At 41.9% G+C, this 20,905-nt stretch overlaps 1 protein-coding gene across 1 annotated transcript in view; it reads right to left on the bottom strand.

Moving 5' to 3' along the window:
• Positions 1-19,817, bottom strand: part of LOC132816053 (collagen alpha-1(XXV) chain) — a 653,999-nt gene extending 634,182 nt beyond the window's left edge. Inside the window, exons 1-2 of the mRNA XM_060825536.1 lie at positions 19,202-19,817; positions 18,825-18,894 (exon numbers count right to left, since the gene is read on the bottom strand). Of these exons, the coding sequence (XP_060681519.1) occupies positions 18,825-18,894; positions 19,202-19,519 (388 nt within the window). The 5' untranslated portion in view covers positions 19,520-19,817. The remainder of the gene's footprint in view (positions 1-18,824; positions 18,895-19,201) is intronic.
• Positions 19,818-20,905: the final 1,088 nt, after the last annotated feature.

Below are 20,905 nucleotides of genomic sequence, written 5' to 3'. Positions count from 1 at the left end.
CAGGCATTACATTGAGAAAGCTGGGTTAGTGCCTGCCTACTGCATGGCCATGTTTGTGCGAATGGCAGAGAGGACTGGGACGCTTGAAAAATTGCAAGGTTGGTACCTGCCATTAAATGCAATGTGTGCCCAATGTATGGAAAAGAGACCACCGAAGCTAATGTTTTTTTTTCATTATTTAGGCTGACAAAGCTAACATTTATTATGTATTCCTAAATGCTACACATGTTAATACACAGGGCCTTGTTTCATGTAGATTCAAGAGTGGTGCTGGAAAGCATAGCAGGTCAGGCAGCATCCGAAGAGCAGGAGAATGGACATTTCAGGCCGGAGCCCTTCATCAAGATTCCTGATGAAGGGGAGCAGGCCCAAAATATTGATTCTCCTGCTCCTCGGATGCTGCCAAACCTGCTATGCTTCTCCAGCAACACACTCTTGACTCTGATCTCCAGCACCTGCAGACCTCACTTTGTCCTTGTTTCACAGAGGCAGTTGGAAGTTTTATTAACATTCCACCTTTTTCCCTAGGAAAATAAAGGGGTTATAAAGACTGCTGATCTCTGCAACACTCCCATGGAAACACACAGCCAGTCAGAATTAAGTGACATTGAGAGGTGCTAGTGAACTTCCTTCATGAACTGTGAGAGTTTGAGTGATGAGACACTCCTACAGTATTGTTAGAGTGGGAGTTCCAGGATATTGCTCCAACAGCAGTGAAAGTATTGCAATATCTTTCCGAGCTGGGTGATATGTGATTTGGATAGAATGTACGGGTGGTAGTGTTCCCGAGCACCTATTGCCTTTGCTTTTCTAGAATTCATGGATCCATGAGGGGCTGTTGAAGAAACCTTCATGAGTTGTTGCAGTACATCTGGCACACAAAACAGGCATTTTGTACCAATAATGGAGACAGTGAATATTTATGGTGGCGGATTGGTTCCCATGAAGACTGTTACTATATCTAGGTTGGCATTGAGCTTCTTAAGTGTTAGAGCTGCAATCATCCAGGCAGAGAAAGAATGTTCCTTCACAACATTAATTTGTATCTTGTACACACAGGAAGAACTTGAGGGAATCAGGATGTGGGTCAATTGTCACAGAGCACCCAGTTCCTCAACTGACCTTTTCGCCCCAGTGTTTATGTGGTTGATCCATTTAAATTTGTATCCAGCTGGCTACCACTAGGATGTTGATGTTAGGACACCCAATGATGGTAATGCTATTGAATGCCTAGGGGAAGTGATTAGACTATCTCCTATGGGAGATATTTATTGCCAGGAACTTGTTACCAGGAACATTACTTACCAGCCCAGGCCTGAACATTTTCCAAATCTAATACCATGTGGGTAAAGTCTCTGTCACTATTGCAGGAGTTGTGTATGTACCTGAATATGATGTAACTATTAGCAAACATCCCCACTTCTAACATCATGATGGACTGCAGATTATTGATGAAGCCAGTGAAGATGACTGGGCATAGATCAATGTCTGAAGAACTCTCATCTTATTCCAACAAGCTTTGTACCAAGGCTGCAATGAGATATGGAGGCAAATGGACCCAAATGTGTGTGCCACCATGTGACAGAAAAACTGATGGGCATTTTAAAAAAAGTTATCCGTGTGATGTAGGCATCACTGTCGACCAGCATTTATTTCCCATCTCTAATTGCTCAAAAGTGTCATGTTGTTATGGGTCTAGAGTTGCATGCAGGCCAGACCAGGTAAAGATAGCAGTTTCCTTGCCTAATGGACATTAGTGAACCACATGCATTTTCCCAACAATTGACAATAGATTCATGGTCATCATTAGACTCTTAATTCCAGATTTTTATTGCATTCAAATTCCACCAGTGCTATGGCTGGACGTGAATGTCATCCCTATGGTTGAATATACAGCTGTGGATTGTATACTAGCTGATCAGACAAATGTTTTCTGTCATGTCTTAGAAAGATCCAGTGATGTCAATGGTTTATAAGTCTCCTCTGACATACCTAAGTATAAATAGCAGGTTCAGTACATGTGAGCTCTGAGTCACTAATGAGTATGAACATAAGACTGCAAAATTCTTGGAGAAGTTCTGTCCATCTACTGACTACGTCTCTGACCCCCTCTGAAATCTCGGGGATAGGCGAAGTTACATCCTTTGGTTGGGCAATCCTACTGTTTTGGTGTAACACAAGTTCCTGTCCTCAAATGGCAGAATGTGAAAATCTTTATTTCAAGTATATATTGGGAAATCTTTCTGCAAATGTACAAGGTAAGATCACATCAAGAGTACCATGGGTCATTTAGGTCCCCTTATTTAAGAAATGATGTTATATCATTGGAGGCAGTTCATTGAAAGTTCCACTAGGATGATGCCTGGTACAGAGGGATTGTCCTATAAACATAGGCGAACTAGGTTGGGACTCTGTTCATTGCAATTTAGAAGAATGAGAGGTGATCTCATTGAAATATATAGGATCCTGAGAGAGCTTGACAGGGAAGTGGTAATAGTATGTTTTTCCTCAAGGATCAGAGACCATAGTCTCAGAATAAAGGGCGGGAGGGTACAAATTTAGACTGAGATAGGAAGAAATTTCTTCTCTCAGAGGGTTGTGAATCTTTGGAACACCATGCCGCAGATAGATATGGGAGGAGACTCCTTCTGTATGTTAAGGCTGAGATAGATAGATTCTTGATCAGTCGGCCAATCAACGGTTATGGGGAAAATGTTGACAAGTGGACATGAGGAATGTTCGAATCAGCCCATTATCCTAACAAATGACTGCAGTAGGCTCAAGGGGCAAAATGGGCTATTCTTATTTCTATTTCTTACCATCTTCTGTCTTACGTTTGGATTTTGTCTTTTCCTGATTTAGGCAATGCATTTAATCAACAATTGGCATTGTTTTTTATTGGTGCCACCAGCATGACTCCAGGGAAGTGTTACACTGGCATCCCAGTGCCCATTATCACTGAGGGCTTAAATGAACAAAATAAGCTGTTTATGTGTCTCCCTCAGTCTTACTTCATTATAACAAGCCTGTCCATATCTGTCAGCAACAGAGATGTGTAGTTTTGTGTCGTGTGTCTATTTGGCTGCATTCTCAGTAGGGAAGATTGGATCGATCACTACTGAGGGAGGGAAAATTAAATATCTTAATAAATTTTGATGCAGAAGCAAGAAACAGAAAGAAAAATGAAAGAAAATTTTAATATACTAATATACCTTTTTTAAACAAAAGCATTATCTTCACACAAAAACATTTACCTTACAATTTCTTTTGGCTCAGAAAGTGAGAAGAATTATGTTTTAACTTCCTTCAAGGTTCCAAGCTAAGCTCCAAGAAGATGGTGCCTCTTTAATATTAATGAAAGAGCTCATTATTGCAATTATCCCAAACTTTACTGCAGCAGTGCAGACAAATGGCATCTGGCTCAGTGACAGGACATAATAATGTCCTTAAATTATAACTTGTTGCTCGGTATTCACATGAGACTCAGCATATTTTAAATCTTCCCCATTTTAAGAACAGTCTGGGACAAACAGGAAGACTGGTCACACAGGAAGTACAAATCATGCAGACACACCCATTGCAAGCACAGTAACAGCAAAACATTTTTAAATTTACTACTTATTTCAGCACATCAGTACAACATGTCATTTGTTCTGAATAAGTAAATCAACCATTTTCTTTTTTATAGCGTTCACAGAAAGTCGGCATGTAACGTAATAAAATATTAAACAGCAATGATTATTAAACAATAAACTGTATTCCCAAGCGCTACCATTTTTGTTGCTTTGATTACATTTCCTATTTAACTGTTTGTCGATTAATCTTAACTGTCATAATTAATTATTTAACTTCCCTGTTAAAAAATGTTTTGCTATGCTATGGGCCAAAATTTCATCTGGTTGACCATAAATAATTTACATTTCACAGTTCACTTTATAGATTTGCAACATTACTAGCTGTATGGCATTTACTAATGAGTTCAGTGAACATCCTGCACAGTGTGGAGTTGAACTTCCTGTGTTTCTCCAGCATGAGGCAGGATAACCAGATGAGAAATAAACTAAAAGCAGAGAATAATTTTAAGAGTGCATCTAATTAGATCAAGTTACAATTAACATTAAAATATAGAAATGCTAACTTACTGTATAAAAACAACCATTATATAGTCCGCCTGGACCATACGGCTCTCTGTCATTCGACGGAGAGATGGCCGGTGGTAGTTTACCCTGCGGGTCACCACAGCCCAAGTGAGGGGAGAGGCTGAGAAGGAGCGTCCTTCACAGTAACTGCAGCTGGTGTGGGAATTAAGCCCACACTATTGGCATCACTCTGCATCAAAAATCAGCCATCCAGCCAACTGTGCTGATTGTGTTGCGTAAATCATCATTGCAATCCACAAATTGATTGAAGTACAGAATTTTTATGTCAGTAGTTCTAATCTGGTTTTAATATTTGGATTTCATTGAAAGAACAAATTTAGTGTGATTCCATACAATTTGAAAGTTTTGCTGAATCATACAAATGGCACAACAGTGGTGCATTTTGAATCTTTTATAATGAATAGTGTTGTTTAGTCTTGCCAAGTATTTGCACCAACAACAGGCTGAGAGAATGAAAGTGATGTGCCGTGATACTGAGGTTAAGTCAGGCTTATTGCAAGAGAACATGAGCTGTTCTTCATTTCCATTATTATTGCTAGATTCTTGGTAGATCCATTTAACTTTTAAAGTGGATTAAAATGAGTTATTTTCTCTGCTAATTAACAACTGTTCACAATTATTTTACACTACCATGCAATGGTCATCTTAAAATATGTCTTAACACATTTGAAACAGATCAGTACTGTTTCTCAACTAAGTGCTGTATAATGAAGTAATACCAAGATACTATACATAGTATAGTTTAATATATATAGACAACACAATACAGTAAAGTACAGTGCAACAAAACAAAGGAGACTTGTGAGAATTCAAAGAAAGGGTCTGGTTAGTCATTGCCGCAAAATGATATCATACATTCCAAAGTATTATAGGCAGTACCCCAAGTCGCAGTGTTTTGCACTCACTAACTGAGATTATACTCTCACTACATCAAGGCATGACATGTTTACACTTAGTTGCTAATTTCTTTGGAGACTCTTATTGAGCCACAGCTAAAGTTGCGAGAATACCCAGGGGACATGGCAAAAGAATAAAGGTTTAATAGCTCCAGGAAGGCTGCCAAGTCTATCTCAATAGTTGGATAAATTATGCACAGATATTGGAGGATTTTTACTGCCTCCCCAACTAGTGTGTGTTTGCAGTTTGGATGGAGGTAGGGTGGCTGTTGGGAGCAGGTAAAATATAACAGGTGGCTTACCATAAAGTATCAGCAAGCTCCTCTACTCAGAGGCCTGTTCAGACTCTTAACAGGCTGCCAACAGTTAAATCTTAACTGTGGGCAGCATGGTGGCACAGTGGTTATCACTGTGCCACCATGCTGCCTCACTGCGCCAGAGACCCGGGTTCAATTCCCGCCTCAGGCAACTGTCTGTGTGGAGTTTGCACATTCTCCCCGTGTCTGCGTGGTTTTCCTCCGGGTGCTCTGGTTTCGTCCCACAGTCCAAAAATGTGCAGGTTAGGTGAATCGGCCATGCTAAATTGCCCATAGTGTTAGGTGAAGGGGTAAATGTAGGGGAATGGGCCTGGGTGGGTTGCTCTTCGGAGGGTTGGTGTGGACTGAAGGGCCTGTTCCCACACTGTAAGTAATCAAATCTAACTGACTAATTCTGGGCCAGTTACAAACTTATTTTTACCTCTGCTCCAGCACTGTGTGTGAATGGAGTGAATGGATTGAAGAAGACCGTCTTGAGTTCTCAGTAACATTGGTTATAAAGTGGGAAGGATACAGGGGTTCCTCCTTTGGAGGAGTGCCATGTACCCAAAGATAGAATCTGTTCCCCATACCTCTTTGTGCCTCTCCTCCTTGGCTGCTAGAACCCAAACCCATACCTCACTTCCTTTCCCCTCCCCTCCCTAGGGTCCCTGATCCCTTCCTGACAAAGCAGCCCAGACTCACCTCTATGTTTGAATCTATGCTCTTCTTTTTGGGACCTCAATTATCACTACTGTGCTCTTACATTGCTGGAGTTGATCATCAATCAGATTGGCTGGCAGTGCTCAAGGGCAGGACTTCATTCTCCTGAACAGCTTTTCTACAGTACATCAACTCAAGACCTTTTTTAAAAGCTGAGGAACCAAGCATTATGCCCCCATTAACCCTCTCGCCACCCTCCCCACCAACCTCACACCACTTATCCCTGGTGCCATAAATGCATCCTCTTATCTGAGATAAACCCACTGAAACACTGCAATGTTTTTCCTGCTCATTTACAGTGACCATTGTGACTTATAATCGAAAACAAATGAGCTACAAAATAGTGATCACTCAACGATTTGCAGGATAGGCACATATCTCCCTCTGTGCAAATACTTCTTTAACTTACAATACCTTAAAACTATTTCTCTGTTAACAAGATGCCAAATGAAGCCAATTTTTAAGGCATTGGCATCAATTCCCTGTAGTGGAGACTAAATGCCCTGTCTTAGATAGACAAGAAAATGTTTGTTTAATGCTCAAGTAATACCTAACAACAAAGCACGATTACATATAACAGCAGCCATTAATGTGCCAACAGCAATGGTGTTTTAATCGTGCAGCAGTTTACAGGCTGCAGTGTTTGAAGAAACAGCACTGGGTAGTTGGTTGCTATGAGAACGGGGTTATTGTCTGCTAATGCCACAGGGAAACAGATGAAGAATGGAGGAGCATCTTTGACTGGATGCCTCAGCACATCACCATTGCTCCTTAATTAGTACCTCCACCTATAATCAAAGTGCATTCAGCTAAACAAATGAAAGGTGCACAAGGGTCAATTGGCTATACCTGATACTTCATCCTGCAGACAATGAGCTATCTGTCTGAGTTAAATCCAGAAGTTCCACACCCAGCATTTTAAAAGGCAGAAATGATGGTGGATACTCATTTACACATCCATGCTGATGAACATGTGGAAGAGCAACTGCTTTAGTGAGATGTGCTCTTCACAAACATAACTTCTGCACTTTAGACCTAGTAGGAGCAGGTATAAAGCAGCTAGAGATCTTTGGAAAGGTAGGGCGCCTTTTCGAAATTATAAAGAACCAATTTGGATATGGTCCTGAGTCATCTTTGAGAGGGGTCATGACCCCTTTAGGAGAATTGAGGTATCCTTTGGGGTTGTTGGAAGTAGACACAATGTCTGTAAAAAGTGCATAAACTCATTGGGACTCCCAAGATAATTGTTGAGAGGTTTTGAGATGACTGCAAATATCCTGAACTTTTAATATTTGGCGAAAACTGTCTGCAATATTATAACGATCATAGAATCAGGTAAGTCTCATGGTGCAGAGGGAGGTCATTTCGGCCATCATGCCTCACTGACTCTTCAAAGGAGTGCCATTACCTAGCACCAGTCTTCAGCTTTTTCCCCATATCCTTGCATTTTATTTGTATCCAAATAATCATCCAGACCCTCTTGAATGCCTCAACTGATCAACCACTGCTTGTTATTTCACTCTATCTGTTGACATAGGCTGAGGGTTAATATTATAGGATTAGTGCTGCACGGCTTTCACAAACTTTCATTACATAGAAACATAGAAAATAGGAGCAGGAGTTGGCCATTCAGCCCTTGCAGCCTGCACCATTGTTCAAAATGATCATGGCTGATCATGCAATTTCAATATCCCACTCTTGTTTCGTCCTCATACTTTTTGAATCCCTTTAGCTACAAGGGCCACGTCCAGCTCTCTCTTGAACACATCTAATGAACTGGCCCCAACAGCTTTCTATTGTAGAGAATTCCACAGGTTCATAACTCTCTGAGTGAAGAAATTCTTCTGTCTTTCAGTTCTGAATGGCTTACTCCTTATTAGCACAGTAGGAGTGTCTATCAGTTTACAGTTTATTGTGAGTTCCCAAGTGGTTATAAACCCTTTGAAATGAAACTGTAAATGTTTGTTTTTGTAAGAGATTAAGGAAAGTTTAATATAGTGACTTGCTTTTGTCAATGAGATTGTTCTTTGGAATATCAAACAAGAACTTTATTTAATCTCAGCATGAATTCTGAGGTCTGCACATGGTGGATACTGGGTGACTTGCCATGGTAGGTATAATGCTAATGGGGGTCATGGGTTGACATCAGTTGGAATTAAGTTGATTAAGGGGCTATGAAAGACTCTGGGGCAGGTGGTTGGGGTATAGGTTGGCATGGAGCGTCATGGGGTAGATAACATGATGCAGGTTGATGTGGATGGTATGGGTTGGAAGCATGAAGAAACGGGCTGGCATGGATCAAACATGGCGAATATTCTGAAAGTGTGTGGGGTTGTGAGGGGTGAATACTCTAATGCTGCATTTTGTTTTATTGCTTTTCAACAAGGTGCTGGTGCACAGAGACTGGCCATTTGCCCAGCCTCCATCTTCACTGCAGTAACTGAACACCTTCCGAGGTAACCTGCCATGACTCCTATTTTCAATAATTACACACACACACACACACACACACACACACACACACACACACACACACACACACACACACACACACACACACACACACACACACACACACCAATTCCCTCATTGCACCGCAAGTATTCCATCCCAAAGTGAAAATCCATGTAGCTTGAAGCAGTATCTCCCAGGAACACAGTTGTTACTTAACCCTGGGTTTGTGTAAATAGTTTGCATACAAAATATTTTCAAAATTCTTTATTCATGCATGGGATGTGGGTTTCAAAGCCAGTATTTACTGCCCAGTCCCAATGGGCTTTAATCAAATGTATGTGAGTCACGTTCTTGAACTGCTGAATTTCATGTTGTTGTTGATATATCTATAATAAAGTTACAGAATACTTTTAGGTCTTTTCTCCAGCAATAGTGAATGAACGTAAATTGCCACTGAATTCATAGACTCTGACCTGTTCTTATATTTAAACTGTTCGTCCAGTTCAGATTCTTGACAATGGTTACTCCAAGAAAATTGATAGTGGAGGATACAGTGATGACAATGCTATGTGAAGTCAAAGAGTGAAGGTTACATTCTACCTTGCTTGAGATGGTCATTGCGTGATACTTGTGTTGCAGAAATGCTATTTGCCACTTATCAGCCAAAGACTGGATATTATCCGCGTCTTGCTGTGTATGGACACAGGTTGCTAAAGTATCTGAGGAGTCATTAATGGTGACGATCACTATTCAATCATCAGTGAACATCCCCACTCCTGTCCTTATAATGAAGGAAGGTAATTGACAAAGCAGCTGGAAGACTACCCTGACAATCTCCTGAAGGGATGCCCTGGAGTTGAGATGATTGACCTCCAACATTCACAATCCCTATGTGTTAGGTATGACTCCAATCAACAGAAAGTTTTCCACTGCTTTCCACCGATGCTAGGCTTCTTGATGCCATACTCAGTTGAATGCTGCTTTGATATCAATACCAGTCATTCATATCTCACTTCTGGGATTCAGCCTTTTTGTCCATATTTGAACCAAGGTTGTAATGAGGTCAATAGCTCAGTAGTCCTGGTGGAACCCAAACTGAGCTACAGTAAGCAGGTTGATGCTAATGTTAGTGATGTGCAATGTGGAGGCATGCTGATTCATTCACTGAGATACTGTGATCAGTATTAATCTACCAGTGGTTTTCTTGCTCAGCTTTGACAATTACAAACATACTCCATAGCAAAAATATTTAAGTTTGAGTACCCCCTCTCAACTTTATACCACTCAGTGTCATCTTTGGAATGTTACCTCTACTGGTGGGAGAGGTTGAACCCAGAGATGGTAATGGGGCATTCATTGTAGGACGTGATTTGGAGAATATGATTATGTCATTCTGTAACTTGCCTCGACTAGCTTCTGGGATGAGGTGATTTTCTTATCTTCCATGAAGTTTAGTAAGTTAAGGATTACCTAACAAAATTTGAATGGAATTTGATAAGCTTAGATACTGAGAAAATTTTTCCACTCGCTGGGAAATTAGAACACAGGGTCAGAATCTCAGAAATATGGGTTGACCTAATCACCTGAATAAGCATTTTAAAATCAGAGGCCTTTGTTATATCACTTGGTTATGGACTGAACAGATGGCACAGTTTTTCTGCTAGAGATCCAAGTGGAATTTAGAGTCACTAAGACTGACTGCAAATTTTGTAGGAAGCTGCCACATCTTTATTCTCAGCTAGTTACAACAGCCTAACTCTAGCTTTTTCACTGTTGTCAGCACAGCAATCAGTGTTGTTAGATCCAGTGAGTAGATGACAGACCAATCATTTTTCAGCACAACTCCAAATTCATTTTGTTGTTCTCACTAAAAGATGACTTGAAAAATAATTCAGGAATAATTCAAGTTCAGAGAGTATGCCATCTAGGCAAAGTTGGGATCTTATGTGCATGACTAAGAACACTATAAACGTTCTATATGGTATCAATTACTGCACTATTTTGATGCTTCATATAGGGCTTCATCTGTTTCAACTTAAAGCTATTAAACTTTAGACATTGCTTTGTAATGCAGAAAAATTGGTACAATGTATTTTATCCATATCAGTTTCCAGACAATATACAACATATATTTTAATAGGCAACTGTTCCCTAATGAGCTTCTACCTCTCAGACCATATGCAGTACTCATTGCTGGGAAACATATCAGTCACCAGGCAGCAACAGACAAGTCATTACTGTAGGTGATTTCAAAAGATACTTCCATTTTTCAAAGAGCTCCACATAACCGATGGCTAGTAAGATAGACTCAGCTTTGATTCTGCACGTAATTCCAATCTATTCAGGGAAAGTGATTTATTAATAATTTCCTAAATAATCCATTCCCACAAAATTAGTTACCTTTATAATTACCTTTGTAGTTTTGCGATAAATTAAAAAAATATGACAGCTGCTTTAATGCTAATTTCTATTCTGTATTGAAAGAGCAGCTGCCCCAGTGACAAACAAATGTCAATTCCAACAGTTAATGTTTTAGTCCTGTCTGTAAAAACTTAGTGTAATAAGGCTCAAAGCAGATTGTTTCATGCCCTGGTGATACTGCATTGCTTGCTTCACGCTAACACCACTTTCAGCACTGAACCCTAATTATGCTGATTGCATCATTGTTAATTACTAAAGAAGACAAAACTCCCTGCTCCAAAGAGAGAAAAAACAAATTATTGATATCCAGCTGTCAACAGTATAAATGGTCGACTATCCACATATTATCCCTTGATCTTATCATTCTCTACTGTCTCACTGTACTATTCTTAGTATGTCGCGATAACAAGTGTCTGCCACTATCTGAATTAAACAATAACCGGTTCCAAGACTTGATTTTCCAGTGCATTTACATTTCATATTGTTTTATAGTTGATGATGCTTATTAACTTAAATCTAAATTCAGAGTAACAATGCCTTCCATCTGATTATGGCTTAGGGCTGGTTGAGAAGCAGCATGACTTAAATCAGATTGGTATACATATTCTAATTGTATTTCCTCCTCACTTATCGCTAGAAAAAAGCTGCACTGTACAAATCAGACTGGTAATTTGACATCGCCTGGTGTTTGAACAAGCTGGAGGCTGAGTTTAGTGTAAATAATGAAATATTCAACTTGACTGGACTGAACTTGATTTGAAGCATGCAAATTTTTTACCATATAAATTGAGAGTCAGTGTTAAATGATGTTTTTTTAACAAAAGTATCTTGTACCACTTCATTTAACCTTTCAGTTTTTTTTAATGAAAATTGATTAGTTTTGCAGTACAGAAATGATACTGTCACAACATGAATGTATTATTAAATAGTAAATGGCATTCTTTCTCTATATCTTACCAAAGCAAATGCAATTTAACTAAAATTCATGGGTTAATCTGCCAAAATAAACGTAAGGTTTCTAGAACCACGCAGCACAGTTGAAAAGATATATCAGGGATTGCTACAACAGATGGCATGCTAGGAAAAGTAAATTAAATAAAAGACACATTTTGTGTGTACGCCTTCAAAAACAAAACAATCTTTGCAAGCTCAGATAGCATTGCAATTTTTCTGAACACGCTCCACACTTTGAGTAGATGTGGCACTTTGATGCAGGGATTTTGCACAATTTTGCAGTCAAAGAGTCATAGAGTCATAGAGATGTACAGCATGGAAACAGACCCTTCGTTCCAACCCATCCATGCCGACCAGATATCCCAACCCAATCTAGTCCCACCTGCCAGCACCCGGCCCATATCCCTCCAAACCCTTCCTTTTCATATATCCATCCAAATGCCTCTTAAATGTTGCAATTGTACTAGCCTCCACCACTTTCTCTAACAGTTCATTCCATACACGTACCACCCTCTGTGTGAAAAAGTTTGCGCGTAGGTCTCTTTTGTATCTTTCCCCTCTCACCTTAAACCTATGCCCTCTAGTTCTGGACTTTATCTGATAAATGACAAATTTGCTTCTTGGAAAAGCTGATGATCTCATGATATTTCTGATTATTCTGCATATATTGCAATTACTTGATTTTTTTCATTTGCCTGATAATTTACCATAATCTTGAAAGAACTGTCAGAGCGAAGCAACAGGGATATTAAAACATGCCTTGTTAGGATACTATTCAATTATGCATTGGATCCTTCGTGACTTTCAATGGGACAAACAAAAACATTGACAAATTCCACAACAATCATTAAGTGACCCACATAAACAAATGTAACAAAATAAAGCAGAAAATTAAAATCACTTCTGTTCAAGCATTTATAGGGATTCATTTTCAGTAAAACTTTACTCTGTTTTTTTAGTTTCAGAATACACTTTGATTGTTATCATTTGTTATGCATTACTGAATTTTACAAAACGCAAAGCATAAATGACTTGAAAGCAGGTTTAACCTGAGGCTTCTGACATTTGTAATTCAATTCAACAAAGGGGAAACTGTCCACGTTTCTACTCCTGGCAGAGAAGTCATTGATTTAGGCATATACTGCATGTGATATCCTTAACATTCAAATGAATGGTCAGAAAGTCATGTGCAGCATGCAATTGAATGTGCAGTTTTGGTAGATTGGGCTCCTTGCCCTGAGTGCAAAGACAGACATTTAACTTTAAAATACATGCCCTATATTTGAGTTTAATATCAATGTCAGTGATGAGTTTATGACCCCACTTTTAAAACCTTTTTTTTTGCCAGTTTACATGGCAAAAACAAAACAATCTTTGCAAGCTCAGATGGCTTATCGCAGAAATGCAATCAGACAAGGAGAGTTTTAAAATAGGAGAGATAGGTGGCAAGTTGAAGGTTTAAGGTTAGAATTCCAGTCTTTTGGAAAGTTTAAGGATAGAATTCCAGTGTTTAGGACTTAGGTATCTGAAAGCTGATGGTAGGACAAAAAGACTGGGGAATACTCAATAGGTTAGAGTTGCGGAAATGTGGAGCTCTTGGAAGGTTGGCGCTCTGGACAGGGTTTTGGAGATACAAAGAACAAAGAAAATTTACAGCCCAGGAACAGGCCCTTCAGCCCTCCAAGCCTAAGCTGATCCAAAATCACTGACTAAACCTATTGCCCACTTCCTAAGGATCTGTATCCCTCTGCTCCCTACCTGCTAATGCATCTGTCCAGATTCACCTTAAATAAATTTACCATGCCTGCCCCTACTACCTCTGCTGGCAATGCATTCCAGGCACCTACCACCCTCTGTGTAAAATACTTTCCACATGTATCCCCCAAACCTTTCTCCTCTCACCTTGAACATGTGACTTCTCGTTATTGAATCCCTCACCCTGGGAAAAAGCATCTCTATCCACCCTGTCTATACCCTTCATGATTTTTTTGGACCTCAATCAGGTCCCCCCTCAATCTCCATTTTTCTAATGAAAACAATCCTAACCTACTCAACTTTTCTTCATAGCTAGCACCTTCTATCCCCAGCAACATCCTCATAAACCTTCTCTGCACCCTCTCCAAAGTGTCCACATCCTTTTGGTAATGCGGCGACCAGAACTGTACACAGTATTCTAAATGCAGCCAAACCAATGTGTTGTATAATTTTAACATGACTTGCCAGCTCTTATACTCAATACCCCGTCCGATGAAGGCAAGCATACTATATGCCTTCTTGACCACTGTATCCACCTGTGCAGCCACTTTCAGGGTACAATGGACCTGCACTCCCATATCTCTCTGCTCAACAACTTCTCCCAAGGCTCTTCTGTTTACAGTATACTACATTGTAGTATTTGACCTTCCAAAATGCATCACATCATGTTTGCCTAGGTTGAACTCCATCTGCCACTTCTTTGCCCAACTCTCCAGTCTAACTATATTCTTCTGTATTTGTTGACAGTCACCTATGCTTTCTGCTATTCCACCAATCTTTGTGTAATCTGCAAACTTACTGATCAGACCACCGATGCCCTCTAGCAGCTCATTTATGTATTTCACAAACAACAGTGACCCCAGCACTGATCCCTGTGGAACACATTGGTCACCTTTCTCCATTTTGAGAGACTCCCTTCAACTACTACTCTCTGCCTCCTGGTGCTCAACTTGTTTTTTATCCACCTAGCTAGAACACCATGTGACGTCACTTTCTCCATTAGTTTACCATGGGGAACTTAATCAAATGCCTTACTAAAGTTCATGTATATGACATCTACAGTTCTTCCTTCATCTATCAACTTGGTCACTTCCTCAAAGAACTCAATTAAGTTGATAAGGCACGATCTCTCCTGCATAAAGCCATGTTGCCTATCACTGATTAGCCCATTCTCTTCCAAATATATATAGATCCTATCCCTCAGTACCTTCTCCAACAATCTTCCCAACACTGACTTCAGGCTCACTGGTCAGTAGTTGCCTGGAATATCACTACTACCCTTCTTGAACAGGGGGACAACATTAGCAACTCTCCAGTCCTCCGGCACTTCACCTGTGTTTGAGAATGCTACTTAGATATCTGTCAGGGCCCGAGCTATTTCCTCTCTCTTCTTCCTCAGCAACCTGGGATAGATCGTATCTGGTCCTGGGAATTTGTCCACCTTAATATCCTTTAGCCTACCCAACACATTCTCCCTCCTTATATCAATGTGATCCAGAGTAAACAAACTTCTATCTCTAATCTCAGCATTCATCATGTCCCTCTCCTCACAATCTCACCCATTCTCTCAGGTTCAACACCAGTCTTCCTTCCTTCTTTATCCTTTAGTGCTGCAACCCTTTCTCCAGTTACCCTCTTGCTTCTTATCTATGAATAAGAGGCCTTTGGATTCTTCTTAATTCTGCTTGCTAAAGTTATTTCATGACGCCATTTAGCCCATTTGATTCCTCATTTACGATTGGTCCTACTCTCCCGATACTCCTCCAAGGCCTGTTCTGTTCTTAGCTGCGTGGATTTTATGTTCGCTTCCCTTTTCCTCTTAGGTAGTTGCACAATTTCTCCTGTCATCCACGATTCACGAACCTTGCCTTTCCTGTCCCATGCCTATCCTGCACTATCTTCAACCTATCTTTGAAAGCTTCTCACATACCAAATGTGGGCTTCCCTTCAAATTGCTGCCCCCAATCCACATTTTCCAGCTGAAGTTTGATATACAGGTAATTGGCATTGACCCAGTTTAATCCTCTTCCCTGAGGACCACTCTCAGCTCTGGCAACGGGTATTCTAAACTTACAGAACTGTAGTCACTATTCCTAAAGAAATCCCCACTGCAACTTCTAACACCTGGCCTGGGCAAGGACATAGAGATGTTTGGTTGTAAGGATGAGAAATCATAATTTTGAACATCGCTGGATCGAGATCAAAGGTCATTGAGCACAGAACTCAATGGCTGAGCAAGGCTTGATACAGGTTGTGACACAATAGCAAAGGTTTGGACCAGTTTGAGTTTGTGGAAGATAGCAAATTGGCTATGCAGCACGGAAATATTCCCAAAAAATAAATATCAGCCTGAGACAGAGACTGTGCTGGAGACCAGAATCAAGATGTTTCAGCAGAGTCGGGTGTTTTCTGTAGGAAAGCTGATGTATTCAGATGATATCAACAAGAGACTATATGCAAATAAGAATTGAAGGGACCAAAGATGTATCAGAGGCAGTGGTTCAGGATTAGTTCAAACTGCTATTGCAGGAGAAACTCTGGCTATGATAGGATAGCTAAGAGAGAACACCTGTTAGAGCAGCCTATTCGACTGTATGTGAAAGAGACGGATTATATCAAAGGCAGCAGACAGGTCAAGGATGACAAGAAATAGGTTCCAGCAGTGACAGTCACATTGAATGTCATTTGATACTTTGAGGACTGTCTTTACATTACTGCGACAGGACAGGTTCTGTACTGAAGGGGTTCAAATACTGACTTGCGAGAAGGAATCTAGGCGCCAACTACACATTCAGCAACTTCAGAGAGGAAAGCGAAGTCAGCACTTGGTGGGAGTGGAACCACAGGGGGCTGAGAAGGGGATGGCATCAGCAGGATAATGCCGGAGGGGATGGAAAACATTTACATCATCAGTTAGCATGGAGGTTAGGAAGAGATATTGAATGGTCAGCAGTGTTGTGGGAACTGGGTCACATAGATAAGATAAACTCAGCAAAGGATGAAGAAAGGCAACAGAGAAGTAGAAGGAGGTTCTTGAGGGATATCTAACTTGCTGGATAAAGGGAAAGGAACTAATGAAAGATCAAAAAAGTCTTGGATGAGAAAAGTGAAAAGTACTAATACTGTGTTTATGGCTGACACAGAAATAGATGAGATACCAACAGGTAAAGTAAAAGGGCAAAAACTGATCAGGTGGAATTAATATGAAAAGATATGATACAATGCACTTTGGCAGGAACAACAGAAAGCTGAATATTATTTAAATAGAGAAATATTGCAGTCAACTTCGGCAGAAGGATTTGTCAATCTTTGTGCATAAATCATGAAAAGCTGGCATACAATTTTAGCAGGTATTAGGGATGAAAAATAGAATGCTGGCGTTTATTACCAATGGAATGGAGTATAAAAATAGGAAGGTCTTGCAAAACTATACAAGGCACGTGACAGATCATGGCTGGAATACTGTGATAATTTTGGGCCCCTTATCTGAGGAAGGATTTACTGGCATTGGGGGAGCTCCATAGGAGGGTCACTAGGCTGATCCCGGGTATGGATGGACTGTCTTAAAAGAAAAGATTGAGTAGGTTAGGCCTATAGTAATTGAAGTTTAGAAGAATGAGAGCCAGCCATTTTGAAACGTTCAAGATTCTTTGAGGACTCGACAGAGTAGATGCCAAAAGATTGTTTCGCTTTGCGAGACAGTCGAAGACTAGAGTGCATAGTGTCAAAATAAGGTGTTACAGATTTAAGACAGAGATGAGAGGGAATACCTTCTCTCAGAGGGTCGTGAATCTGTGGAATTGTTTACTGCAGAAAGCTGCTCTGGCTGGGTCATTAAATATATTCAAGGCTGAGATACACAGATTTGTAGTCAGTAAGGGAATCAGGGTTTATGGGGACAATTAGGAATGTAGATTAAGAATGATCAGACCAGTAAATGATCTAATTGAATGTAGGAGCAGGCATGAGCTTAATGTCCTGCTTCTGCTCCTACATCTTATGGCCTTATGGTCTCCTTGTACTTTTTAATTGTAATGAGATGTGAAAAAAGGTTCAAGGAAAGATTTTCTTTCATCTAATAGAAGGTGAGCATTTGTTGCTCATTTCTAATTGCTCTTAGACTGAGTGATTTCAGAGAGCACTTAAGTGTCAACGATGTTGCTGTATGCTGGTGACAAATGTAGGCCAGATCAGCAAAGGATGGTGGACATTCTTGGAGCACATGGGTTTCATTTACAATTGATGCTTATTTATCATGGTTCGCATTTCTGAGACTAGCGTGCTTGTAATTCCAGATGTATTACTTGAATTTCAATTCCACTAACTGTGCTGGCGAGGGGTTTTACACCACAAGCACAGTGCATGAGCCTGGGCTTCGGGATTTCTAGATCAGAGTGCTGCTGGAAAAGCACAGCAGGTCAGGCAGCATCCGAGGAGCAGGCAACTTCAGGATTTCTAGCCCAATAACATTGCCACAACACACACTCTGCCTGCAGCAACCAATTAAAGACCGATAGCTTTGTGAGTAGTTTTCACAGAGGTGAGCGATGTCTGAGAGCACTTATGGATGAAGGATAAAAGCAGCTATGTGCCAGATTTGATTCACGGACTGCACGCCCTCCTGTTAAAACCAGGAGACATGAGGGAGTGAGCCGGGGGAAAAAAATAGAGTGAGAAAAATATTCTGTTTTACTGTGGATGAAAGACTGAGCGGAAGGATTTATTCAGGAAATTGAGAGGTACCTGTAATAAACTTTGGTATGGTTTTCAGCTAGGAGGCGGTGAGGGGCATTGTATGCTAGAATCATCTCTGGTACTAAGTGCTGTGTCCTAGAATCATTTCTGATGTTAATAATGATTGAGTCCGAGTATAAATCCCCGTTATTCATCATGACTGTGCTCTCGCATCATCCGAGTTATTAGTAGCCATTATGTCCTGGCATAAATCCCTGTCATTCATAATCATTGTGCCCTGGGATCATCCCTGTGATAAATACTCTCTGCAAGTTTGGGGAGTAAATTTAAGAGAAGCCGGTTGGTGTCACCGTTAAAAGTCGCTGCCATGTGCTGTTCCCCCTGCTCTGAGTGAGAATGCAGCCTGTGATCCAGGACCGTGTAGTGCTCACCAGCACAGACCCCCCCACACCCCCACCCCACGTCCCTACCTGCTGGGCAGTCGCAGGCAGTCGGTGCTTCTCGGGCAGTTCTGCGTTTCCCCGCGTCTTCGTAAGATCCCTGCGGAGAGACAACACAAGCATCGACAATGTCAGTGAACCGTGGAAGGGGGCGCGGAACGCTTGGGGGGTTTGAACGAAAAGGGAGTCTCTGGGGGCAATTCTAGCAGAGCCCCGAGTTTCCCCCTCTCCCCCTCATTACAGAAAGTGAAGGTAATGTGCCCACTCCTCTCAGCTCCCCTGGCAGAATTTGCATTGGCATGTTGCTGTTTGGAGCTGGGGATGGTACCCAGTTTGGGGAGGACGGGCACCGTAAGGGTTGAGGGCGAGGCGCACATGAGCGGTGCGGGGTCCTCAACAGCCGCTACCTGGTTCAGGAGTTGCTCCACTCTGTCCTGGACCAGCAGCCGCATCCGATCGGCCGGGAGGCTGGCGCTCCGGTGGGGCACGGGCTCTCCCTCGCCGCTCTCCAGGTGCAGGATCCTCTCCTCCAGCTGGGACGTCTTCACACTCAGGCTGACACAGAAGGCCAGCGAGGCGGCGGACAGCAGGAGCCAGAGCGCGTTGCCCAGGCACCAGCCGGAGCAGCGGCCGCTCAGCGGGCTCAGCCCGGCGGCTCCGAGCTGCTGCTGGGGCCGCCCTGACACGCTCCGCTTCGGGCTGCGCTCCGCCGACATCTTCGGCATGTCCCGCCAGCAGCAACAAACAAAATAACACCACCCTTCAGAATCACCGCGAGAGATATCCTCAGTTGGCAATAATTCCGGATCTTCACACGCAGCCTTCCTCCTCGGGGTTTTCAGTGAGCAGGTTGCTCCCGGTGTCTCTGCTAAATGTAGCCAGTTCCAACCAACAAACAGGCTGCTCTAACCTGTTGCTTCTACCTGACGCTGTGTGTGTGTGTGTGTGTGTGTGCTGACTGTCCACTCTCTCTTCCCTCCCTGTCTTTCTCACTGCCGTTTCCCAGTCTAGTCTGGTTTGCCGCGTACCGACTGCAAGCGGTAAATACGCCTTCAGTCCCTAGTCCCAGGCTGATTAGCATAACCCTCTTCAGATATACAACCCCCCCCCCTCACTCCCCCCTCCCTTCCTCCTCCGGCTCAGCGCACCGTGTTCTCTGAGACAGCTATCGACATTTCCCCCCCAGGGTGGGACACACTCAAAGCAATGAGGCACACATTTAGTACAATCCCACCTAAAAAGCTCAGTGTGTCCCACATCACACTGACATGACTAATGAGGTTGAAATGGAGAGTGAGGTGGCAGGTAGCAGTGACCCTCATCCAAGACCTGTCTGTCACACAGTCACCCCCCCCCCCAAAAAAAAAGGACAAGAGGCTGATACAAAAGCGGGAGAGGGAGCTCGGATGGTGGAGACTCTCAGCAGGTCCGGCTCCAGCATCGCTCCCAAATAACAAACTCCGTTTCTCAGATGCCTTCTCAGCATTTCCAGAACTTTCTGAAGAGAGATGACTTTATGGCACTGGACACTGTCACCCATCTCCGGACAGTGAGGGTGCTTTCTGAGCTAGCGGCTGTGACTGAGCGGGGGCCAGAGCTGGCATTCTCTACCGAGCCTCATCAACAAGTCCCTCCCGGTGGTGTGGGTCTGCTCAGGATCGTTTTGATATGGAAGTGCCAGTGTTGGGCTGGGGTGGACAACGTTAACACCGGGTTATAGTTCAACTGGTTTACAAGCACCAGCTATAAATTGTATGTCTTATGATTCTGCAACACTAGTTACCAGAGTAAGCGCTCTGAAAACTGTACCTATTGGACTATCACCCGGTGTGGTGTTATTTTTTTAACAGAATCTTTTTGTCACTGTTAACAACCTGGAAATAATGCTTCTTTAATCCTGTTAAGAAAACAGAGCCGATACATTCTGTCTCCCCTGCGCTCCTCAGTCGGTCACTGCCTTTCTAACGTGGCATGTTCTTAAACTGCAATAATAAATCTTTACCAGAGTACCCAGCAGATTCCCTCCACTCAGCCCCAACAGTTATCTCGTTATAAGACCCGACTTCACATACTAGTGAAGTTTGTGATCTGTAGAATTATCTTTACACTGA

This window comes from Hemiscyllium ocellatum, chromosome 1 (genome assembly GCF_020745735.1).
Source record: "Hemiscyllium ocellatum isolate sHemOce1 chromosome 1, sHemOce1.pat.X.cur, whole genome shotgun sequence".
NCBI classification, from domain to species: domain Eukaryota; kingdom Metazoa; phylum Chordata; class Chondrichthyes; order Orectolobiformes; family Hemiscylliidae; genus Hemiscyllium; species Hemiscyllium ocellatum.
This window is presented reverse-complemented; position numbering and strand designations above follow the sequence as displayed.